General features: G+C 51.2%; 1 protein-coding gene across 5 annotated transcripts in view; it reads right to left on the reverse strand.

Annotated features, from left to right (window-relative positions):
- The window catches only part of Otof (otoferlin), a 91,977-nt gene that overhangs the window by 30,215 nt on the left and 36,425 nt on the right, over window positions 1–25,337 (reverse strand). For 4 of the 5 annotated variants that reach the window (XM_055626461.1, XM_055626453.1, XM_055626471.1 and 1 more), the window contains exons 4-9: window positions 23,237–23,336; window positions 21,788–21,969; window positions 9,286–9,359; window positions 8,217–8,343; window positions 7,730–7,784; window positions 2,147–2,278 (exon numbers count right to left, since the gene is read on the reverse strand). In XM_055626461.1, the coding sequence (XP_055482436.1) occupies window positions 2,147–2,278; window positions 7,730–7,784; window positions 8,217–8,343; window positions 9,286–9,359; window positions 21,788–21,969; window positions 23,237–23,336 (670 nt within the window). Of the gene's footprint in view, window positions 1–2,146; window positions 2,279–7,729; window positions 7,785–8,216; window positions 8,344–9,285; window positions 9,360–21,787; window positions 21,970–23,236; window positions 23,337–25,337 lie in introns of those variants that run through there. The other variant, XM_055626480.1, reaches the window with a different exon arrangement.

A 25,337-nucleotide genomic window follows, 5' to 3' on the forward strand; every position in this document is an offset into this window, starting at 1 on the left:
AATGGCATTACTTGAAAGAATTAAGATATGCCCTTGTTGGAATAGGTGTGGCCTTAGAGGAAGTATGTCACTGGGGACCGGCTTTGAGGTTTCAAATGCTCAAGCCAGGCCCAGTGTCATTCTCTTTTCCTGCTGCCTGTGAATCCAGATTTAGAACTCTCAGCCACCTCCCCCTCCAGTACAGTATCTGCCCATGTGCCAAGATGCTTCCTGACATAATAATGGACTAAACCTCTGAATCTGTAATCCAGCCCCAACTAAATGTTATCTTCTCTAAGACTTGTTGTGTCTTGGTCATGGTGTCTCACCACAGCAACAGAAACCCCAAGACACTTTTTTACTGAACAGGAAAAAAGGGGAAAGAGGCCATTTCTGAGGCTGCAAAGGATGACAGCAACACAAAGTAGGGGAGTGGGCCTAACGGAGGGGGCAAGTTTAATTCCCACGGAAAGCTTGCCAACATCTGGGAATATTTAGTTGCTACAGCTGGGAGGCTTGCTATCAGCATCTTGTAGTCTCAGTATCTGGGTCAATCCAGAATTCTCCACCCCAAAATATCCAAGTGGCTGAGTTTAAGAAACCCTAGTTTAGAGGGAAGAGAGAAACAAAATCAGGGCTACTTGGCTTTGTACAGAAGAGCACACCCGTGACCAGGGAGAGATGGAAGATGGTCAGAGATGAGCAGAGGGGAGGGAATGGTTTCCAGCTGTGGCCAGGAAGTGACATGTGAGGGCGGAAACCGTGCTGCGGCCAGCTCTGCAGGTCCTATGCTGCCCTAGGCACCATGGCCTGGCATTCGGCAAATGCTGAGCTGAGCCCTCCATGTAACTGCAGGCTCTGAGCCAGGAGAGTGCTGAGGGAGATTTGCAGCCCCTCCTCACCCGCTAGAGGATAGAAACATGAGTGACCAACCGCAGCTGAGGAGAGTTAGTGCTCACAAAGAGGATGCTGACCTCTGACCCAGAGAAGGCAGTGTGGGCTACTCGGTGGCCAGGTCACTTGAGCTGGGTCCCTGCACAGAGACTAGGAGTTTGCTAGGGGCCCACAGAGCCAGGAACTTATGCTGGAAGGAGCAAGCAAGTTTACTGAGACATGAAATACATGGATCTCATGCAAGTGAACCCCCACGTCAGCCAAACGTGGCTTCACCACTATCAAATAGCCAGAGAGCTGCTGGAACTTATCTCCACGGTCGTGAGAGGAAAGCGGACCCTTCCAGAGGCATTCCAGTCAGGAATGTGTCTGATATAAGATCAGAGATGTCCAGCTTGAATACCCCTATTCCATCCAGGGCTGGAGGGTCCCTGTGCAGTGATATCCTGTCCTCGGGGCCAGTGGGACACTGGCTTGGAACATAGTAACCTGTGTTTACATGGCCAAGCTTTGGCTGAAATGCAGAGGTGTTCCTGGGTCCTACACATGCACAGCTGGAGGCCTCACAGCTGCCCAAGGACACCCACAGCCCCTCCACACACACACTTCAGGGGGCAGTACACGGACACATCATTTGAGCTAGCCTGGCACTCCTTGCTAACGGAAGTCACTGAAGTAGACAGTTCTCTCCTCTCTAAGATGGGGAGCGAAAACTATCGAGTCTCTGAGGTTCCCTCAACTCCCCCTCCCCCACCGTGTGGTCTCAAGCGGAGGGAGCAGCAGTCATTTTCTTTCTCAGAGCCAAAGTCAAGGAGAGGGAAGCCTATTAGGGGCTCAGGAGACCAAGAAGGTGGCCTAATAGAAAGGGCAGCAAGGTCCTGGAGTGTCAGTGTCCCCGCACATGCAGTGGGCCACAGCACCCACCTGGGCAGGTACTGAGACAGCTCTGTGTGTAGGAGAGATCTGGTACCTGGAAGAACTCATTCACGGTGCCAGTGGCACTCGGGCTGGGCTGGCGTGAGCTAGCTACCTGGACGGCAGCAGTGACTGCCTAGAGGGCTTCACAGGCATTGCTAGCGGCTGCATGGTTAGCTTGTAGCCACAGGAGGGTCATACTGAGGTCCATACTGGGGGTTCAGAGGTTGCAGCCTTTAGGGTGCTGGCCATAAGAGGGTGGGCCAACACCTTGGGGCTGGTGGCTCTGTCTTCCAAACTGCCAGCCGGTCCCATGTCAGGAGGCCCCTCTTCTACCCTGGCCTGTGGAGACACTGACCTCATTGTAGTAGGGGCAGTTTGTGGACTCCTTCATGGATGTGTACTTTTTGTCATCGCCCACCTCCACACACACCACGGGGTCCATGTTCAAGCCCACCAGCTGCCGGGCCTCAATCACCGTGATGCTGACCTGCAGGAGGGAGAGAGGGGGCTGTATGGAGCGCTTCGGTCATCCTAGAGTCTGGTCTTGCCAGGGCATGGGGCTGGGTCCCAGGACGAGGTATTGTCTATATGGTTTTCATCGAGAAAGGGTCTCTCAGTTTGTAGCCCTTCCTGTTCTGGAATCACTCTGTAGACCATGCTGGCCTCAAACTCACAGATATCCACCTGCCTCTGTCTCCCGAGTGCTGGGATTAAAGGCGTGTGCCACCACGCCCAGCTACATTATATCTCTATATGCGCATAGATATAAGGATATGCATTGATAAAGGATGTATCAATAAAGAGACATATACGTGAAAAGATGTATTTATATGTACATATATAAAACTGAAAAAAATAAGAAAAAATATATAAAGAGAAAATGAGAGGGAAAGAGAGAGAGAGAGGGAAAGAGAAAGGGAAGGACAGGAAAGGGAGGTGGAAAGGAGGAAAAAGTAAGGAAAGAGGGAGGAAAGGAGTCTTCATTTCAGGCCATTAGCTCCTGCCTTGGATTTGGCGGGGTCAGTCCCCATGAGGGTGGCCATGGCAAAATACAAACAGGTACTGATTTTGGTTTGCTGCTCTTGGAACTGCGCCTCTCCCTGACACATGGCCAGAAACGGATGTGGAGGAGCCTGTGGGCTCACTGAGCTGCGTAGTCTCAGCTCCAAGCTAAAATCCTAGCTAGTGAGGGTTAAATGAGACAAGGCAGACCCAAAGCATCACACTGGGGAAAGCTCCTTGGAATGAGAGCCAGCTGCGTAAGTGGCCTCTCAGGCTGAAGCAACCTCTCCTTGGGGTCATCTCCCGAGGAGGCAGGGGCAGTGGGAAGCCCCCCAGGATGCTTGAACTTGCATTTTAGCCCAAGGCCTCCTGCCTGCTGTCAGCATTTCCCGCCAGCTAATTGGACTGGAAGAGCAGCTGTTTGTGTCCCTCATCTGGGTCTTTGGCACTTCGGTTGTTACGCTTTGATGCAACTTCTAAATATGATTTTACTCGGGAGAATTATTTTCCCCTTTTAGATAAAAAAGAATCCTTACTAAAATTACCATCCGCTGTGTTCCTCAAGGTCTTATAAATAGCTCAAAGACCAAGAAAAATCCACACATCAGAACGATGCTAGGAAAAATAGAAACCCCAACACCAATAAGACCACTGCCAAGAAAGCACAGAAATGCAGCCGCAACTGTGCGCTGAAGGAACCCTTAAGCTGTGAGAGCGGCCGCTTCTATTCTGGGGTGTGGGAGGCCAATGGGGCCAAGGTTTGAATGCTTAGGATCCACGCTTGAAAGAGTCTCAGTAGTCATCATTTCTTCAGGGAACCAAAAAGGAAACAGGGCTAATTAACTTAGCTCCACGAAGTTTACTGAGAAGAAAAACAAGGAGTCCTTTTGGAATATTCTTTGCCCAGTAGTGCATAGAGTTTTACTTTCCAGAAACCTTTTCATAAAAATGTATTTATTTTTATTCTATGTGCATTGGTGTTTTGCCTGCATGTATGTCTGTATGAAGGTGTCAGGGATACTCAAGCTGGATTACAGAGGTTGTGAGCTGCCCTGTGGGTGCTGGGAATTGAACCTGGGTCTTCTGGAAGAGCAGCCAGCGCTCTGAATTACTGAGCCATCTCTCCAGCCCCATAAACCTTTTGTAGCAAAAGGTTTAAATTATTGTTTTTCTACAGCTAGCACCCCCTTCCCCCCATGAAGGTTTGCTGTAACTCAAGACTGGGTAGGACAAACAAGCATGGTTTTGGCCAGATGAGCCAGCTGAGATTAACTCCCCATGCCAGGAGGGTGGTTGGTCTTCATGTGTGCATTCCATCCTTTGTCCCCTCCTCTGCTCAGGGTTCATTTTTCCACCTTCTGCAGTGGAGCTGAGCCAGCAGCAGTGAGCTGGGTCAGGAGCTGACAGGAGACATGGGGGGTGAAGAGAGCAGAGGGTTGGAAGGAATGAAGAGATGGGGGGAAGAGATGTGAGAGGGGGCTGTGCTTTGCTGGACGAGAATGGTCCCAGGGGAAGCCTGGGAGGGAGACAGAGGAGAGAGGTGTGGTACTGGGCAGAAGGGAAGCCCACTCCCACAGCCTCCCCAAGCCCTGCTTCAGGTGTGTGTGTGTGTGTGTGTGTGTGTCTAACACTTGAAATTAAAAGTAAGAATGTGGTCATTCATATTTGGCAGGAGGGGGATGGGCCATCCAGTCAACAGAATGTTGAGGAAACAGAAACCACAATGCCAGTGAAGAGTTGCATGAGAACAAAGAAACTTCCGTCTCACACACAGCTTTTCCAGAAGGGAAATCCTGGGAGCAGAGAGAAGCACGAGTGACACCTTTGACTAATCCACCATCTCCTGTTGAGGCAAGGGCTAGAATTCCCAAGAGCCCTCTCCAAAACTATTACAGAGAACAATGTGGGGGAAAAAAATCTTCTCAAATGTCCCGAAGGATCCTGAGTATAATGGTGTTTTGTGACCTGTTCTGGGGACTTCTGTTCATGCTTGCATCAAGAGTGTCAGGGGAAGCTAGAGGGGAGGGGTGACATGGATACCCACTCTCAGTCCTGGAACTGCTGTTCTACCTCATTCTCCATCTCCCCTGGTCACCAGGGCCAGAAGTCTGACATGACCAGACAGGTAGATCACTCTAGTAGTGGCACGGAGGATAGAGTGGAAGGCAATATGAAGACGCAGAGGCAAGGAGAAGGGATGCAGAAGTACAGCAGAGGCTGGGGGCCTCGGTCAGGCCTGGGAGACTCAGTGATGCTGGAAACTAGAGATGTGTTTGGAGGTGACATGTTAAGACTTAGTGTCAGGAAGAGAGACCAGGGGACAGAGTCCAGGCTCCAAGAAGAGCTGCCCACTCTCTGTGCCCTGCTGGGCAAAGGGCACATTCCCCAGGGAGGTGACGGTGGTTTGTCCTGTTTGAAATACCGATAATCAGGGAAGAATTTAATGCTCCGTCTCTTCTAGACTGCCTGCAGTGTACGGCACCCTGGAGTCTCTTCCCACAGGCCTCCTTCCATCGGTGGCCGGCCCTCACAGCTGGACTGGCCCTCAGGCTCCCATCTGGACCACAGCACTCCTGAGAGGTTCTCCTCTCATCTCTCCCAGTGCCACATGTGCTTTGGGGTCTTTCTGATTAACTAAAGCTGAGCTCCCCAAGGGAGGGAAGTCGCTGTCGGTTTTGTTGGTTTGTACACCGTATTTATCAGAAAGCTAAAATGTTTTTTTTCCATTTGAATCCTCCTTGCTCCCTCTTGCGCAGTGGCTAAATACGCACAGGTGAGCTGTGAATGGGCCCGTCAGGAGACACAGCGCTGCCGGGTGAAATGGGGTAACTGGTCTAATTCAGAAGGTTTTAAAGACTTTGGAGGGAGAAATATCTGACCTGGGACATAAAAATCCCCGGCAGGAAGCAGTTTGAGAGGAAGAAGTAATTGTTGAGCCAAGGAACCAGGGATCCGAAGGGAGCAATTGTTAGAGTGGTTCTCACTGTGGTTAACTGTGAACTCAGCCTCCGGCCTTGACTTACCCAAGACCGGTGGCCCTGTAACTCTTGGCTCAGTGTTCTTTTCTTTTTGGTTTTTCCAGACAGGGCTTCTCTGTGTAGCCTTGGCTGTCCTGAATTCACTTTGTAGACCAGGCTGGCCTCGAATTCATAGAGATCTGCCTGCCTCTGCCTCCCAGAGTGTCATGATTACAAGCAATCACCACTGCACCTGGCATTGGTTCAGCTCTTACTGTGAAAGTGCAATAATAATTATGGTTCTAAGAATGACATAATCAACTCCCAGCACTCACGGAGGCAGAGGTGGAGGATCTCTGGGGGTTTGAGGCCAGCCTGGTCTACAAAATGAGTCCAGGATAGTCAAGGCTATATAGAGAAACCCAGTCTCAAAAAAACAAAACAAAACAAAACAAAACAAAACAAAACAAAAAAAAAACAATCTCAATGGAGACACATATTCAGCTCCTAACACAGCACCTGGTTTATAATAAGCTTTTAAAAAATAAATTGAGTTAACAATTTCATGTGCTTTTGCACAGCAGGCCAGTGGCATTGCATATGAGTGGGCTCTCTGAGACTTCCCTGGTCTGCACATAGAAGCAATTCCCTCAGATCTCAGTCTCCTGGAGAAATCCCCTGATGCCTCAGGACACTGTGTTTGGGTTTTTATGAGTCGGGGGTAAACGTTAACAAACCTCCAAGGTTCTCAAGGGCTTGAGGTTTCTAAAGTGGCACCATGGGACACTACTTGGGGCTAACTGCCAGGGAAAATGGTTACTGGATAGAACCAAACCAAAGCAAGCCTTGAGGGAGTCGAGGTGAATCCTTGGGAAAGACGAGCAGGCATAGTTTTCAGTGGATACCGTCTAGCCCTTTACATCATGACCTGAGGGAGGCGAGGGACAGTTGTCTGTGCACGAGGGTAGTGTGCATGGGGCCTGGGAAGTGGGCATTGAAAATCAAGCTGTACTCACCACAGGGTTTGACCCGTACCTGGGTCCTGTTAACTCTCAGGTAGAGTCTGGAGCCGTGCTGGGTCCCTGGACCTGTCTTGAGAGACGCCTCCTCTTGCCTTTCTTCTCACCTCATAATAAGGTGTTTCTGGCTTGTACACCTGTCTATTGTAAGCCCTGCTGTACAGTCTGATTGCAGGCTGGGACAAAGGCCAAGGCAGAGGCTCTGGGCCTGCAAAGCGGAGGCCACTGAGGCCTGTGTCGGCAGCTACCAGCGCTGCTCAGATCCTGTTCCTCCTGTTCTGTGGCTACAAATACAACCCTCCTCCTGGTCAGAGCCCTTTTAAATTTAGCTTTAGAAACAAAAAAACTACCAGTTTAAGAAAATGTAGAGACACAATAAAGAGAAAAATTGGGATTGATGTTACTTCCAGCTCTAAAATAAGCTGGAAGCCGGGCATGGTGAAACATGCCTGTAATCCCAGCACTTGGGGAGGCAGAGGCAGGTGGATCTCTTTGAGTTCAAGGCCAGCCTGGTCTACAAAGTGAGTCCAGGACAGACAAGGCTACACAGAGAAACCCTGTCTTAAAAAAAAACCCAAAATAAATAAAATAAAATAAGCTGGAATAATTTAAAAATGCACCCAACATTCTCCAAAACTCATCTCGTGTGTGTGTGTGTGTGTGTGTGTGTGTGTGTGTGTGTGTGTGTGTTTCCTTTTGTTTTCCCAGGCCCCCGTTTCCTTAGGATTTTCAACAATGGACACAGAATCAAGGATCTTTGAGCAGTGCAAACAGAGATCTCAAACTCTTCTTTGGGTTTGCCTCTGCCTAGATGCTTTTAAGAATGCCCCTCAGAGAGAAGCCTACTTTGAGCCTTTACACCCTGCTGTGACTCTCTAGGACCCCTGGCTCTTCCCTCTGAGCCTATCATGCCCCCCTGGCTGGAATTTGTAAGGCCCACACATCCTGGTGCCCACCTACCTGGTAATCTATGGGCCTCCCAGCACTTGGCTCCATCTTGATGTCTGGCTTAGACCTGAGGAGGAGAGAATGGACTGTTAAGTTGGTGTGAGGGATGGAGAGGCCAGAGGGACAAAACTGTGGTCTTCCAACACTCAGTTCTGCCAACAGAATTGAGGGTAGGTGGAGGGTAGATATTCTCACTGGCATCAACAGAGAAGACGAAGCAGGGATAGAAGGAACAGGGAGATGGCCACTGGGTGAACAGTTACTCGTGGACTGATCAGCTCTGTGTTGTCCCTCCTCCCACAGGGCCTCAAGGACCTGCTGCTGCCTTGCCTCTGCAGGGACACAGGAGAGAGGTCATGCAAGGACAGTAAGAAAGGGTGAGGCTGTGGAGAAGCAGTTCATGGACTCTGATTTCTGTGCCCCCAAATCTCAAGCTTGGCAAGTTGGTCCTGGCCGACAGGGTAGTGGCAGGTGGGATACAGGCCTCTGGGAGACTCACCGTTTGTTGGAGACATTGCTGGTGAGAGCCGTGACTGAAGCTAGAGACACGGAGTCAGGATCCAGCCCATCCCCCAGCCGGATGGCTAGGTGGTCCAGGTCCTCCATTTCCAGCACTGCTGGCTCATCTGGGGAAGAAGGGAAGAGCAGGCGGGTGGATGCTAGCTAGGGGCTGTCTCCTAAGAAGGAGAGCCAAATTCCAGGCTTATTTGATGGAGCTTGCTTGGAATGCTGCCACCCATACATTTGGCGTTCTTTAATTTCTTTATTTTTGACAGGGTCTCACTATGCAGCCCAGGCTGGCTTGAGCCTCTCTGTGTAGACCAGGTTAGCTTCCGATTCACAGAGACCCAGTTGCCTCTGCCTCCCGAGTCTTGGAATTAAAGATGTGCACGACCATCTGCGAATCCAGCAGGACAAAGTCATGATTTGAAAAAGCCATCCAGGCATGGCAGGTTGGGGTTTCAGCAGGAAGCTGGGCCCTCCATCCAAGGAGAGTACAGCCGAAACTGGCTGGGGAAGAGGAGAGTTCTAGGACCAGTGGGCCACATGGGAGAGCCCCGAGGCTGATGGCACAAAGCTCTGTGTGTCACCCCACGCACCCCCTTATCTTTCACCTGTCCTTCTTGCCTCCTTTTAAACAGCTGTGGGATAGCCTTCCAGCCTCCTTTCTTAGGGGAACCAAGCACCAAAGGTCACTCCGGCTCCTCAGGCCCAGTGGCCTGTCTTTGAGGTGGGTGTGCCTGCAGCTGCCAGCACTTTCTTGCTACTCTCTCTTTTAATTTAAAGCAAACAGACACAAACAAACCTCTGGGCTCCTGTGAAGTTAAATACTCAATATAGGGAGAAGGAGCCCACCTACTTGGCAGAGGCGCAGAGCCCTACCCTCCCTCCCCTAACCTCCAGGTCAGCCAATGGGAGTTCGAGCCCCGCCCAAGCGTCTGTGGGAGTGTCCAGTGGGAAAGGAGGGCCCTCTGAGACCAGACCAGGGCGAGCTTCAAGGATGGGAACTGTTGAAAGAAGTGGGTTGCCGCAGCTGTGTGAAGGGTGGGCAGGACCACGTTCCCTACCTTGTCTTTGGGGCTCCTCTTTGTGGGACCGAGTCTTGCCGAGTTTCATGGCCGAGAATACACTCCTTCCCGCCCTGTAAAAGGGGGACCCCCAGAATGAGGTGGGAGGAAACAGATGCATGCCGGAAAAGCACAAAAGTAAGAGGCAGTCCCTAGGGGAACTCAGAGAAAAAGGAGATGGAGCCCCGGCCCTCATCCATTTTTCCCGATACCTTCCAAATTAGGGGCCATGAACCCCCAAGGACATAGGACACTTCCTTCCTGGCACTGTCTTCGGGCTAATGAAGGGCGGATTCGGGTCCCAGCTGACCAGGGAAGTGGCCTGGAGTGGGGCTGGGTCTTGAGTTTTCCAGCCTGACCTCAGCCCTGTCTTCTCAGAACCCTGAGATTTGCAAGGTCTCTCAGCTTTCTTCCTGTCCATGTACCCCCACTTGAGCTAACCGGAAAAGAGGGTAAGGTGCCCAGAGACAGCGTCAGAACAGATACGTAGGTCTGGGAGACTCAGAGGGACAGTCTGAGGCTGAGGTGGGAGCCATGGATGCCAGCTAGTCATATCTCAGGTGGCTTCGGTACACAGTCTGCCCTCTCTTCTCCGTGCTGTGAGAAGTCTCTTCAGCTCCCAGTGAAAAGGGCCTTTCTCTCCTCCTGGTTGCCTCTCTTGCCTATGCCTCCCTACTGCAGACAGACTCCTCTCTTACCTAGCCCTCAGAACTCACGGCAGAGCCCACAGCGCCTACCTCTTCCTCTGGTGTGGTGTGGCCCTTGAGCTGGGGCAAAAGGTCTTGAAGTCAGTGGGACTGAGGGAAGGGGGCAGGGGTCCCCACAGCCCTTCAGTGATGTCCCGTCAGCAGAGCCTGAGGTCCCCAGAGCCAGGAGACAGCAGGAGTAGGATCCTTGGGGGCTAGGTGCGGTGTTCCATTACCCCATTCATATTGTATAAGAGGGACACCTGATTCCCTGTGCTTCCCATTCTCCTCCTCCTGGGTGTGGCTGCCGCGCTGCAGGCTCCCGTGGGGGTAGGAACAGGCCCACCCGTAACCTGCTTCTAGAGAGGCCCACTGACTTTGGGTCAGCCTCTACTTGCAGAAGCTCGGGGGTGATACCAAAGACCCCCAGATCTTCGATCTGCAAGCTGTACAGTGCCAGGTTGGGGAAGACCATTCCGTCCTTGTGATGGTCTGAAAATCTCAAGCCCTTCTACCTGGGATTGGAGGATGAGTCTCCTTCTCCAAATCTGGCCCTATCTTAAACCTGGATACAGAGTGAGCCATGTCTGTATCCTGTGATGGGCAGGTGGACAGTGACCACTCCTTTCAGGTGGCGTCCACTCACGAATTTATCGATAAGTTTATTTATTAATTCTTATTGATTTTTTTAAAATTGAGTTATTGGTTTATTGATGTCCTAGACATGGGTGAGAGAGATTGGTGAGCCTGATTTGTCTGCTTCCCCTGGTATTATGAGTTTAAAATGAAGAAGGGGAAGGAAGGGACGCTCTAAAGGAAGCTTCTGTCTTTGGCGTTACTATTATTTGGTGCAGGTATCTTCTTTGTTGTTCTCTAATCTCTCAGCTGGTAGTGTCTTTTTTTTTGTCGTGCATGTGTGTGCACAAGTCCACATTCGCGTGGGTACAAGGGTGTGCATGCACATTTGGAGCTAGATGCCTTTCTCAATTGCTCTCCACTTGGTTACACACAAACACACACACCACATAAACACATGGGATGGCCAACAAGAGAGACTCCTTTTGAACAACCATTGTGGGCTAATGGCTTCCCTCATGCTTATGCACTGTACCCTGCTTGCCCTTGCGAAGGGCATGAGTATCTATCTCTTCATCCAGCCAGTGAGGATCTGAAGCTCAGAGAGGAGAAAATCATCTCTGTGTCCTACAGGAAGTGGAGCAATTGAGGCTAAAGCCTGAAGTTCCTGTTCCCTAGGCCTGCAGAAGTTCCATTGTCCTGGCTGCACTGCCTCCATGATCAGGAGCTCTCTGAGCAGGAATCTGTTGTGAGCAAAATGGGGACCAGGAAGCAGGGCAGGTGCCTGGCGGTGGCTCAGGCACCAGCTTCATTTGCAGAAAGGGGTGTCACTTAGAAAGAGTCCCTCATTAAAAATGACCAAAGTCTCAACATATTTTGGAAGAAACTCTGGTAAAAATGGTAAATTGCCGGCGATCAGGATTAGAAGGGGTTGTTTGGAGGTGGGAAAGGGGTCATCCTGCATGGCTTAGCTTGAAGCATCCTGGGGGCTCTCTCCCTAGCAGGTGGCTTACAGGGCAGGGTGCCAGCTGCACTCAGATTCCTGCAACAGTCCCAATCTTAGGAAGCATGGCTCATGTGGGCACCCTCTCTCTCTCCACAGCTGTGCCACCCTGTCACAGCCTTGACTTCCTTTCTGTCCAGCCTCACTGTCCTGTGGCTTCTCTTTCGGATGACCCAGGACTCTCAGTGCTTGCCTTCGTGCAAGGTGTTCTTGGCTGTTCCTAGAGTCCTAGTCCTCTGCATGTGTGTGCTACACAGGGCTCCTGCCATGGGGGCCTGCCCTAGCCACAAACTCCCCATCCCTGGGGAAGGGTTCTCAGATGGTGCTAAGAGTGCTAAGCGGGTCAGAAGAGGCCCTGCCCTGGAGAACACAGCCGTTCTGAATCCGGGTCTGGAACCTGGGCTGTTGCCAGATGCCCAGAAAGACTGCATGGCTTTCTAAAGCTGGTCCCATATAGCCGCTTAGGTTCAAGACCTGAGGTACTCTTAGACTCTTATGATCCTTTAATTAATTTAATTAATTAATTTAATTAAAATACCACTTTATTCTTAGAATGAACATTTTGGGGAGTAAAAATTGAGACTTTTTTTTTTTTTTTAAAGACAGGGTTTCTCTGTGTAGCCTCAGCTATCCTCAAGCTCGCTCTGTAGACCAGGCTGGCCTTGAACTCACAGAGCTCTGCCTGCCTCTGCCTCCCAAGTGCTGGGATTAAAGGCATGTGCTGCCGCCACCTCTGCTACCACCACCACCTGGCTAAAATGGAGACTTTTAATGACCATACTTAAACACACCACCTGTACTGTGTACCCTGAAAAAAATTAGAAGAAGAAAACTCTCCTCCTAAAACTGCATCATGTGACTGCTGAGGCAAACAAGCTCCCTGACAGCATGTGCCTGGGATGTCTGAAAATAGTGCTTGTTTCTTGATGAGAGGTGCAGGTGTGTACGGTGATGGACACCGTCTCTACAGTTCTCAGTCCAGGCTCCGGGCCCGTGGTAGCTTCTACACTGTGGGCAGCAGAGCAGGATGCCATTGCATCTGCTGCCCTTCGTGACGTCCCATCAGGAACTCACTATTGAAAGGGCCCTATCCACTGTGCCAGTCCCTGAGAAGCAGTGCACTCCGGGCAAAGGGCAGAGGTCAAAGGTCAAAGGGCAACTTTTAAAAAAGTTAGTTTACTCAAGCCACTTTAAAGATTGTCAACTTATACTGGAGACGGATTTTTAAAAATTAACTTGTGATTTAAGTTTCCATCTTAAGACATATGATTCTGCATCTCTTCTAGCAGGGTAGAAGGGAGGATGGAGTGAGAAGCAGGCACAGAAACAAGCCAGTCGTCAGCTCTGTGAAAAGAGACCTTCAACCAAGCGAGTTTGTATTCACGAGCACAGTATGCTTGAGAAATACAGGAATTTCAGGAATACAGAGTCCAATGGACTCTTTCTACAAACGACCCTGGCACTTCGGCTGCAGCCACACCTGCAGCTGCCAGGGCTGCCTGACACCTGTCTTATACAATGAACAGACAAGCACAACGACGGGCTGGAGAGCTGGCCCAGTGGGTAAAAGTGCTTGCTGGCAAACCAGATGACCTGAGTTCAATCCCTGGGACCCACACGGTGGAAGAAGAGGACTGAGGACCACGAGTTGTCCTCTGACTTCATATGAATGCCATGGCATGTGTGCGTGTGTGCGCGCGCGCGCGCGCACACACACACACACACACACACACACAAAACATGCAACAAACAAATAAAGGTAATGAAACAAAAACAAAACATCAACAACAAAAATGTGTGCGCACAAAAATGCAAACAAACAAACAAACAAACAAACAACTTGACAATCAGGAGTGCAGGGGAGGTGAAGCCAGAGAGTCACATTTGCTTGCAGTGGCTGGATTCACCAGGGTCAGAATTCTGTGTCTAGACTGACAGTTCTCCAGAGAAAAGATCTTAAAGTCAGTGTAGTCACTGTAATGTCTTCCTTTATGTACCTAGCAATTTCCTCACCTTGTTCCACAGCTCCATTTAGGAGTCTGTCGAGATAGCTGTGCCTTGTGCACAGGGCTCAGGGGTGGACGCTGCATATTCATTATGACCGGGGGACATTCGCCGAGGGGAATCCAGCAGCCTGAGTGCTTTATTGATTTGCTCTATGAGTTATTCTGGAAGCTGTGACTTAGAAGGCGTGGCTGCAAATGAACTAGAGACTGAGCCACTCACTGTCCAGCCAGGGTTCCTATTCCACAAGAACCTTCAACTGAAAATGTCAAGGTTCACCTGCTCATGCCTCAGGGAATCAGGATACGGGGACTATCCATGAGAGGCGGGATCTACATTGCTTCTTTGCATTGTTTACTCAGCCAGATTTTCTAAGCTGAGGGCATCTTTCCAACTGCCCCCCAATGGGCTCATCTCTTTGATTTTTCATTCCCCAGGTACATTATTTCTTTTTCTTTCCTTCCCTCCTTTCACCCTCCCTTCTTGAGGACAGTGTTCAGGAGTTGGCTCTCTCTTTCTACCATGTGGTTTCTGGGGAATCCAACTCAGGTCATCAGGCTTGATTCTAAGAACCTTTACTGGCTAAGCTGTCTCACTGGCCTTTTTATTGTATTTTTAAAACAGGTTCTCAGTTCAACCAGGTTGGCCTCTGACTCAATATAAAGCTGAGGCTGGCCTTGAACTCCTGATCTTCCTGCTTCCATCTCCTGAGTGTTTGGATATGGACAGGTGCTACCTGTCCCTGCAGACACAGGTAATTGTATACTTTTAAATGTACTTGAAACTGTGTTGGATTTCAGTTTGTTCTGAATAGCTTCCTGCACGGGTGAAGGACAGACCGACTTCAAATTTTTTGAGTGTGTGTGCATACGTGTGGTTTCTTAATTTCTCCTTTATTATTTTAATCTATGTGCATGGTGTTTTGCCTGTGTGTCGGGTCTCTTGGAACTGGAGTTGCAACAGTATGAGCTGCATGTGGGTGCTGGGAATTGAACCTGGGTCCTCTGGACTCCTGAGCCATCTCTCCAGCCCTTAATTTATAGTTTCAGAGCTGGAGGATCAGTCCCAGAGCCTCACACGTGTTTGGCAAAGGCTCTACTACTAAGTTACATCTCTGGCCCAGACTGAGCCATTCAGGGGGACTACCCCATCTCCATCTGGCTGATTGGCACATGTGTCCCTCTTACACCAGAGGGACTGTGAGAACCTGGAGTGCTCCTCTCATCCTAGGAATGCCTGGGAATCTGGCTCCTCCTTTATTTCTGGCTGCCAGTCCTTTTGCAGAGCTCTAGCAAACAATATCACAAGAATAGATACTTCCCGTTTCCTCATGGCAGCTATGCCACAGTCCATTATACTCATGGGGAACACTTCTTTCCCGGGTCATATTTTACATTTTCTCTGCTACATCTCACATCTATTTCCTCTCATCTCCCTGCAGCACAAGTAGAAACCAACCATTTTGGCAGCACAATTGTCATGATCTGCAGGCTCTTCTCACAGTGTTCTTGTCTCAGGCTAAAGAGCTTCAATTTGCTTAATCGCATCTTAGAGATTCCATTTCCCATTCCCATAGACATTAAAATAATATTACATCCTAGCTGACTTAATTTCATCTGGTCATGGGACAGCAAGAAAGAGGATGGGGTAGGGCAAGGCAGCCTGTCCTGGGGACCTGCCACGTGAGGCCAGTCTACCCCACTCACAGGGATCAAGCCAATCTGACAGACTGGGAGATGGAGGGGTATGGAAGCCTGGTGACCTCAGATAGGGCCTGGGGGAGAGAAGGCAGGTCGCCTGTGCCTCCTAGGTAAACCTTCAACATCTAAGTAGCCACAGAGAAACCTAGAGCCCTGAGCCTTCCCCCTGAGAGAAGTCCCCAGCTCAGCGTTCCCATCACCTCTCTCCCGTGCTGGGATTCAGACCCCTGGCTCTCCTTCTCTCAGCCCTGCCATGCACTCCCCCCTTCTCAGAAGCGGTCACACGGCTCCATCTCTCTGTGTGTCACCTTCCGTCACGGTGTGTTGCTTCTGCTGCCCTGTGGTCAGGGTTACGACTTGTGCAATTATTTCAGGCGTTACGAGTACAACCCAGCGAACGAGGCTCTAAGTTCCCCAGGACCTTACCATAGGCCCACACACCCATCAGGATCACCTCCAACTACTATAGACACAACTGCAAACTATTTTTCTTTTTTTGAAAGTATTGGGACCACAGTTTTGGGCAACTCTCTTGATGTCTCTGGAGTTCTGTTTCTATACATGGAAAATTCTACATACACCTCTGGGTTTTCAGCATTTGAAGAATTAATTGGCTTCGAGCACAGGTAGATACTTTTAACTTCCTGGTTCCATTGTGACCTGAGGGTAGGAAGTTAGATTCCCCACCCCCACCCCGCCAGTTCTTCCCTGTTCTCTGGAACTGGCACTTGTCACCATGCACAAAGGTCAGAGTCCCCTTGTACTGTGGCCAGCCCTAGGGACCTAAACTATTGTAACTTGTGTGGTTTCCAGATGACAGTGTGCTTTGGGGAGCCTACAAGCACATCACCTCAGGCCAGTCTTGCCCTGCCCAGCTCACGGTACTTTGTGCTTTGACTACACCTTGCAACCACAGGTGCAGAGATTGTCTTTCTTGGATGTCCAAGGCCCTATGTCCTGCCTAGGCTGGAAGGTGACTACTGGCTTCTTGTGTTCCCTACTCTTTAGCTAGTCCTCCCTCATAAGAAGATCAAGGGCCTGACCGGAGAACTAGTCAGCGAAGTAGAGGAAGAACAAGATACTGAAAGGAGGGAGCATCACTCCCAAGAACCCAGAGTGGAAAGAAGAGGTCCGGCCACTTCCCTGGCAATCACCACCCTCTCCCATTCTCCTCCCCCGTATTCTGGTGGAAGGACCTCCCTCACCCTGTATGTCCTCTGCCACTCCACCAGGACAGCCCCTCCTAGGCCCTCTCGGACAGCCCATCCCCTCCCCCTGGAGCCCCATGGCAGAGTGCCAGCACCACTGGCTTGCCCTGGCCTGGGACACCTACTTGTGCTCGCCATCTCTGCCTCCCTTGGTCTTCTCTCTGCCTTTGCTGAGTAGGGGGGAGAAATGAGGAGACAAGGGGATGCGAGTGAGAGTGGGACCAGAGACCCTTACAACCTTAGCCCCTGGCCCTGCTGAGACCCATATTCCTCCCCAGGGCCTTCCCTATCCCACTGGTCCCTTACTTCTCAAGACTAAGTCTTCGGTGTAGGAGTGTCATGGCCCCAGGCCCAGCCAGTCTGCTCTTATCCCAGGAGAGGTCTGGTGACTCCAGAGTTGTGGGTCCTAACATTTCTTCCTCCCTCACTTCCTCCCTCGGTCCCCTCCAAGGGGTGTGTAGTGTCTATGCTGTGGGGTCTTCCAGGGACACAGTGGGCAGAGCCTATCTGAGGGATGGGGCCTGGAGTGCTACAAGATGGGGCATTCAGCCACTGAGTGGAAAAATGGGGAAGTGGGGGAACGTGCTGTAACCAGGCCACTGTTAAAGCTCAGAGGCAGAGCGGAGCTGTACTCCCATCTTCCTTTAAAGATGCTTCCAGAAACTGGAGCATTCTCACAAAGCCTCTCCAGTACCCAGTCAGTGAGGATCAAGGGCAGGGGGAGCCAGTAATCACGATTTATTTCCTTTTGCTCACACTCTCCTCACCTAGGTGAGGCCCTGGATAGCTCAGGCCTGGAAGCCTCCATATAGAGTCACAGCCCAAATCCACATTCGGCTGGCTACTCTTTGTTAGGCAAGGGATAGTCTATAGTTCAAAGAGACAGAGGTTTCTGGCTGCCCAGATCAGCCAGGATCACTGAGCAGAGAGCAGGGAGATGGAAGGGGAGACTGTCTCAGTTATCCTGCTCCAGATCAGCTCAGAGACCCTAGGGCCACTGACAGGAACCCCTGGGGGGTCCTTGCTCAAATGGAGCAAGAGTTCCTGTGAGGTGCTAGGGAACTAAGACTCCATTCAAGGTTTCTGGTCTTAGAAGAGTTCCTTTTCTTTCTGACTGGACAATCCAGGTTCTGAGGGAAGGGTTTTGTTTCTGCTTGTGTTCTTTTAGAGATTTCTGTGACCCTTGAAAATATGTCAGTCCCTGCAATGGACTACAAAAGAGACATGTGTGGCCTGGGGTTGGCAAAGGTCAGCAGATTCGTGGAACTGGCATGCTGGACAATAACTGCAAACTGGGATGTTCCCTCTGTCTGTCTGACTGTCTGTCTGTCTGCTTCAGAGAGGTGTCATGTCTACCAGGATGTAGGGAGAATTCCTCTCCCCTCCTTCCACACTCCAGGCTTCAAGGCCATGACAGGTCCACACTCTCTAAGAGTGGAAACGGAGTAGGGGAAGGGCTGGTTTTATGAAGAAAGAATACTATCATGATTTTATTTGGCTCAGACAGGCACCACTGTGGTTAAGCTGTCATCCCACGAGGCAGCCATTTTTATCATCATCTCCTTTTTATGGAGGGTGGTGGAGGCTCAGGCAGCCCTCTGTCATTCAGCTGGCAAGCAGTGACCTCACCTTCTGCCTGCATTGCCACAGAACCTCCTGGGAAGCCCCAGACATGACAGCATTTCTTCCTACAGTTCACATTGTGCTTTTGGCGCTTCCTGCCAGTTGTGTAAGGCCTGATCCTCAGCCAGCATTCTCATGGGAGAACCACTTTCAGCCCCATTGAATGATTTCTCTTCCTTAGCTTCCCCCACCCCCACTGCTCCCTGAACTGATAAGAGCATCCAGAGAAAGGAAGAGGGACAGTGGAGTGCCTTCCTGGGAACACTAAGGCCCGCTGAGACCCAGGCACATCTCGGCCTCACTTGGGTTACTCAGAGGCTGAGGGTGGGGGCCCCAACATCAGGTAGAATGGCTGGAAGGAGAGGAGAATCCTGGAGCCACTTTACTCCAAACCCCCCGCAAGGCTGTGACTCTGGGGCCGCTGGCTCCTTGGCAGCCGTTGTAGCACTGGCTCCCAGCCCGGTGAAGGGGGCCAGGGGAGAGTCTCCTGGTTCTTTGGGGCCCATGAGAGTCAGTGGAGTAGCACCAGAGCAGGAGGCAGTGAGTGCGTAGCGCACCACGCACACACCTCACCACACACACCTCACCACACACGTGCACCCCTTTCTCAGAACCCCCGCTCTGCGCGCAAGGCCAGCTGCTCTCTGCTCCAGACACAGGAAGGGGCTACAGGTTTCCACTGGAGTGGAGGGATACCCATAGGCAGGACAAGAGGAACGGCCCCGGTCACAACCTACCTCTGAAAGAATGTCATAGGAATTACCTAGACACCCCCCAGGACCAGGGGGGCCTGGGTAGCTGAAGGTGGTGGAAGCTGTGGAAGCTTGTGAGGCTAGGTGAGGTAGAGAGCATGAGATGGAGAGAGAGCCTCAGAGGACAAAGGACCTTGGGGAAAGCCAAAGGCTGTGTTGTTTAGCCACGCAATTGAAGCCGAAGCTCCTTTGTGAGGTTTGACTCCAAGAGACAGTGTCAGCAGCAGAGGCTGACATCCAGGGCCATGGAAATCCCTGGTACCATGCACCGAATGTGTGTGCATGTGGATGTATACAAGCATACAAGTGTGTGTGTGTGTGTGTGTGTGTGTGTGTGTGTGTGTATGTAAGAGAGAAATAGAGATATAGATAGAGAGAGATCTTTCTTTCTTTTCTTTCTTTTTTTTTCCCTGAGACAGGGTTTCTCTGTGTGGCCTTGGCTGCCCTGGACTCACTTTGTAGATCAGAACTCACAAGGATCCACCTGCCTCTGCTATGATTACAGGCATGTGCCACCAAACCCGGCAAGAGAGAGATTTCCATTCCTGTCCAGGATAGCTGAACTTCTGGTGAGCATCAATGGGAGAGCCCTTAACAGAAGATGGATGAAAATCAGATTGGTAACAATGTCTGTACCAGAGGTCAGATAGGGCTCAGAGGAAAAACAGGTGGGGTTGAGGTAACGTGGAGTCTGAAGGGACAATGCTGGCTGGTAACCCACCTACCATGTACAGTGGGGATCACTCACCTGCAGTACTGCATTTCCTCCTAATTCTCCTGTGGGCATGGGTGAGCCATCTTACAGTTAGGGAAGGAAATGTGTCTACAGGCAGCAGAGCCGGTCCTTGGGCTCCACACTCTCAACTCAGCTGTACTGTCTCTTGGTGTATTTGCCTCCTTGGGGTTATTTTGTCAAAAGTGGGCAGAGACAAGGGGCCCCTGGATGAAGGCAGAGACTCGAGAAGTGAGCAGGGGAACTCACATGGCACGTGATGGTTCAGGGCCCAGGAGAGAGTAAACCACATGAGCAGAGGGAGTGAGTGCTGCCAGCTAAAAGGCTAAGTCCAGAGGAGAGGAGAAGGTGGCCACATCCACCTTCAAGGTGATGGCAGCTCCAGGTGGCAGCTATGCAAGGAGTGTGCCCCCATATGTTCCTTTAACCATAGTGGTGGACCTGCTGGGAGCCAGGAGCTCTGGCTGTGCCTCGGCTCTTCCCCAACCCCCAGTCCCTAAGATGAAAGCCTTCCTCCTACTCCTTCTGGCCTGGGAAAGGGAAGGGAGGCAGGGAGAAGAGAGAACACCAGGATGCTATGCAGTGAAGCTTGGCTCCACCTTCCTGGACCAGGACTCTCTGGGGGTCTGAGAAGTACCCTTTGAATCTTGTTTTATCTGAGCCACATCATGTTATTTGTCCTCTACTGCTTCTCTGCTGAGGGCAGCCCCTGAGGGAAGCTGTTTTCATAGTTATCCCTGAGTACCCTGAGCTCCACTGGAGTCCAGAGTGGAGGGGAGCCCGCATGTTTACTCTCTAAACTCATTTATTACTGTCATTGACCTAGAGAAGGGTTGATGACATGCCAGAGTAACCCAGCTGGTGAGGGCAAAGTTGAGGTCGACCAGATGGAGCTAGCTTTTCTGATTCAGGCCACCATTCCTTTCTCTACAGTGGGTGGTCTGCTTCTCAGAACTCACTCAGAACCAGCCCCACCCAACTCTTCTTCAAGGACTGTTGGCAGATGGTGATAGGTGGTGGCCATTGTGTTAGTATTCTCTCAGGTGGTGACCATTGTCTTAGTATTCCCTCATGTGATGGCCACTGTTAATATTCCTCATCTGCGATCCAGTCTCTGCTCATCCTCTTAGACCTTCTAAACATATTCCTGACATTTGGCACTGTCCAGGATGAAGAACCTGTTGCTGTCAGTCAACACCAGGCTCTTCATTTCTAACCTGGAATATCCCCTTGGATCAACAACAGGTTGGTGGCTGGACCAAGCAGGGCAGAATATGGCTGGCCCAAAGCACATAGTCCTGGGAATTTATTTAAACTCGTGTTTGGGAGGTAGGCTGGTGATGAGAAGAGGTCTAACAAAAGCACTGTAATTCCAGTTCACTAACTGAGAGCCTACGTGTTTTCTGTCACATGGGCTGAGGAAACTTCACCCGAGAAGAAAGTGGAGGGAGAAGCTTGCAATGACACAAGGGACTCTCTTGTTCTCAAACCATACCCCTGGCTTCTAGGCAGAGGTCTAAATAAAGCATCTTACATGGTGTCTCATCATCCTAGGTATCTAGGGATATTTCTCCAGCTTCAGTTCTGTCTTCTGAGTAACACAACTGCATTTTGTCTCTCATGAAAGCCCTACAGGGAGGTGAGGCCTATTCAAAGCCCACTGTCACCTGTAAGGGGCAGGACATTTGTGAGATATGAATCTTAGATATAGAAGAGCCTGGACAAATTTTTCACAGCAGAGCGGTGGCCAGGTCCTGACCAGGACTGTTAGCCTTACTCTAGCAACAGAAGGCCTCTGTCTTAGGAATCTTTTCACTGGGCCAAAATAGAGGTCAGGCTGCTTGGGTCTGGCTGGCACTGTTGGTTCTTAGACCAGAGAAACTAAGGTCTCCCCTGTCTCAGTTTCCCATTTCTCTGTTGAGGACAGAAGCTCCAGTCTTCCCCCTAGGTTAGAACCCTACCTCTCAGACCTTTGCTTCCCTTGGGGCTGCATTGGGGGTGGCATCTCATCGACTAGAGCCTCCTGCATTCTTGGGTTTGGGAGCCAGGTGAGAGATGGCGTGAATATCTTCCCAACTCTTAAGTATTTCTATAACAGCTCAGCCCCATACTCTGAGCCCAGCCGGGCCTAGAGGACCTTCCGGGGCACTGGTTCCAGGCACCAACTTCCCAGGCCTTTGGGGGGCAGTGGGCTGCCAGAGGGGGCCAGCCTGTTACCTGCGAAAGCTCTTCTCGCCGGATGTTCGGGTACTGGGTCGGGAACCAGGTAGCAGGCCATCTGTCTCCTGGCTGTCCTTCTCCTCCTCCTGAAGAGACTCATCTCCCAGGAAATCTCTGTCATCCCAGGAGCCTGCTGTGCCGTCTATGGCCTGATACCGGACTTCCATGCTTAGGCTGGTCTGAAGGGAGAGGGTCAGTGAGCAGATGGGCTGGCAACAGCAGTCCCCTGGTACCTGTGGCATCTGGGAGGCACTTTTACTCGCTCTGAAGACTAGGTGGGGACCTTCGCACCTCAGTTTGCAGATGAGAAAATAAGGCTGAGTGAGACTGACGCTCGACAAGACCCATTGCACCTGGCTCTCCTCTTTCGAGGTGCCCAGAGTCAAGGGGCTGTCCCAGATCTCTGGGCCGAAGCCTGAGTGTGAGGTCTCTGGGTCCTCAGTATATATAAGTAATAGAATCATTTGGTGCCTGCAAAGACTAGGTCACTTCCTCATCTTCAGAACCCAGGCTGTATACAGGCACAAGTGGACCTCTCTGGCCAAGTGATGAAGTTAGCTAGGCTTCCTATAACCCTGTATAGCTTGCGCTTCTTCCAACTCTCCCCACACTTCACCTGCTACCCTACAGAGGGGAGTCTTGGGGAGTTGCCTTGAACTTTTCTTCTGGAGAAAGTGGAGTGTCACATCTGTGTGCAGATGTTAAACAGAACTTGTAGTGGAGGGACCACGTCGAGAAGGCATAGCCCTAATTAGCATGGGGTAAAACTGAGGTAAGGAGACAAAGGCTCTTTATGCATCATCCAGCATTCTAGGTAGTTTCTTTGTGTGTCCTTTGACCCCCTTAGAACAACCCTGTGAGGCCGATCTACTTTTGCTCACTTTGCAGAAGTATCATATCCAAGGGTCAGGCTCCTTTTCACAGTGCCAGCTGCCCCGGAGTAGAGTCACAGAAGAGACAACTAGGAGACAGACTGGGGAGACTGGCCATCAAGGGCTTTCCTGTCTGAAGCTGGGTATCCATTTGAGAGAGACCCAGCCCTACTACAGGGACTCTAACACCAGCCCCTACACCGAGCAGCTCTGGCAGAGCTCCCTTGATGTCCTCCTCCTGCTGCCTCCCTTGTCCCTCAGGGAGCACCCTGCAGATCAGTGGTTCTCAACCTGTGGGTCGCGACCCCTTTGGTGGTGGTGGGGATGTCAAATGACCCTTTCGCAGGAGTTGCCTAAGACTGCAGGAAAACACAGACACTCACATTACCACTCCTAACAGTTATGAAGCAGCTGTGGAAACAACTGTATGGTCGGGGGTCACCACAGCATGAAGAACTGTGTCAAAGGGCCACAGCCTTAGGAAGGTTGAGAACCAATGCTCTAGACCATCCTTGGTGGGAGGTGCAGGCTCTCAGGCTGATGGGAGAGGCCAGTGACTCTTGGGTGGACCTACCTTGATGATCGCATTGTTGTCATCAATCAGTGTGTCCGTCACCTCCACACGGTTCTCCTCCACCACCTTCTGCAGCACCATGCGGAAGGTCCCGATTAGCCTGCGAACGAGAGCAAGGCTGACACCAGTGTCTGACTGCCGAGGGGACAGAGGGAACCGTAAACACCCTAGACTGGGACTGGAGACAGTAGCCCAGGAACCATGGGCTGTGAGGGTACCTGACCCCTTACAAGTATGTGTGGTCTGTTCCCCTGGAAAACTCTGGAGTAGAAAGAACTCTAAGTGACAGCCACAGATTCAGACAGGGAACTTAGCACAGGGGCTGCAGCTGATCTCCTGCAGTATGGAAACTTCCAGGTGCCACAGTGGAAGGTGGTGCGGAGGCGCCGAGGCTTCTGATGATGATGATGGTGTGGTATGTATATGTGTGCATGCATGTGTGTGTGTGTGTGTGTGTGTGTGTGTGTGTGTGTGTGTGTGTGTGTGTTGGAGACTTAACCCTGGATCATGCTGGGCAAACGCTCCGCTACTGAACCACAGCCCAGTCCAGACCCCTGGCTATATAAATGCTCCTCCTCTCTACTTCCTGACTGGAGCAGAGCGGTAGAGAAACCCAGCTTGAAACCCAGCTCTGAGCTTTCATGAGTGGCGTCTGCCCTGGGAAACTCACCCAGGCTTTCTCTGTCAGTTTTCTCCTAAACTAAGCTGATGACTTCAACTTCACTTCCTGAATGACAGGCTCATCTACACTCACTCCACCTGTGTTCCCATCGTCGCCTGTGGTGCGTCACAGAGCAGACTGTGCACGCCACCCCTAGCCTCCACTTGGTGTTTCCTGCACACCAGAGTCCTCAGAGTCTGCTGGGTTTATGAATGAGCAGCTGTAGGTGCCTGATAAATGCTGACTCGGATCGCCATCTCGCCCTGAGACTGGAAGGCTCTCGCCTTGGGAGGGAGCAGGGTAATCGGAGAGCTATCCTCACGGGCCCGTGGGAAGCACACGCACCATCTCCACGGGAGTGAAAAAGGGTTCAAGGCACACAGAGTATGTGAAACTTGGGAAGCAATCTGGGGGACACATTTGCTGCTTGGAGTTTGTAGAGGAGGGAGGTGGGGCCAAGAAGGGGGACAGGGACACAGCTAATTAATGACCAACATGAGAGAGATGCGCTACCAGAGGAATTCTGACATAGACCTGTTTGTTGTTTATAACATACTAAGGGGATTTTCTCTTTTTAATTCTGGGGCTAGGGGAACAGTTTAGTGAGCGAAGTGTTTGCCTCACAGGCAGGAGGGCCTGAGTTTAGATTCCTAGCATCTACCCGCCCCCCCAAAAAGTCATGAGCAGTGGTGCTTGCCTCTAATTCCAGCACTGGGGGGAGTGGAGATACGTGGGTCCCCAGAACCCATCACGGCCAGACAGTCCGGGGGAATCAGTGAGCCCCCAGGTTCAGTGAGAGAGCCTATCTCAAGAAATCAGGTAGAGAGAAATAGAGGAAGAGACCACACACACAGAGAGAGAGACAGAGACAGAGACACAGAGAGAGATAGAGACACAGAGACAAAGAGGGAGCTGCCGAGAGAGGAAACACACATTTGCACCCACATGTGCACACATAACATGAACATGTATGTCCGCCCGCCACAGTCCTCCCAGCTGTGTCAAGAGCACGTGGTGGAAGCAGCCATCAGAGATGAAAGTGCAGCGCCTGCCTCCTAAGCTCACAGGCTCGTTGAGTTGCCCGTGTCCCTGAGGGCAGGCTGTTCACGGTGCCGAATCTTAACTGGAGCTTTTAGACTCTTCCCAGAGAAGCTCTGGAAGCTCCAGTCCCATCTTGGCTTCTCCTCAGCTTGCAGATGCACATGGGGGAGGGGCGGGGCGCTGAGTGCTGGGCTGGGGTCCAGGAGGTCCCAAGCAATGCCGGGGAGTTTCAGTTCTACCTTTATTGGGAAAAGGGGCAGGGCACTGAGCTTGGCCACATCCTGGCAGTGGGCCTGAAGGAATGGATGGGCTCTGTGAAACCCTCACTTGCTTTGGTTCTAAGTCAGTGGCATAAATGAAATCTTGGGGAACCCCCTAACTCCTCACACACTCAGTGGC

The sequence above is a fragment of the Psammomys obesus genome, unplaced genomic scaffold (genome assembly GCF_907164565.1).
Source record: "Psammomys obesus unplaced genomic scaffold, mPsaObe1.curated_primary_1811, whole genome shotgun sequence".
NCBI classification, from domain to species: Eukaryota; Metazoa; Chordata; class Mammalia; order Rodentia; family Muridae; genus Psammomys; species Psammomys obesus.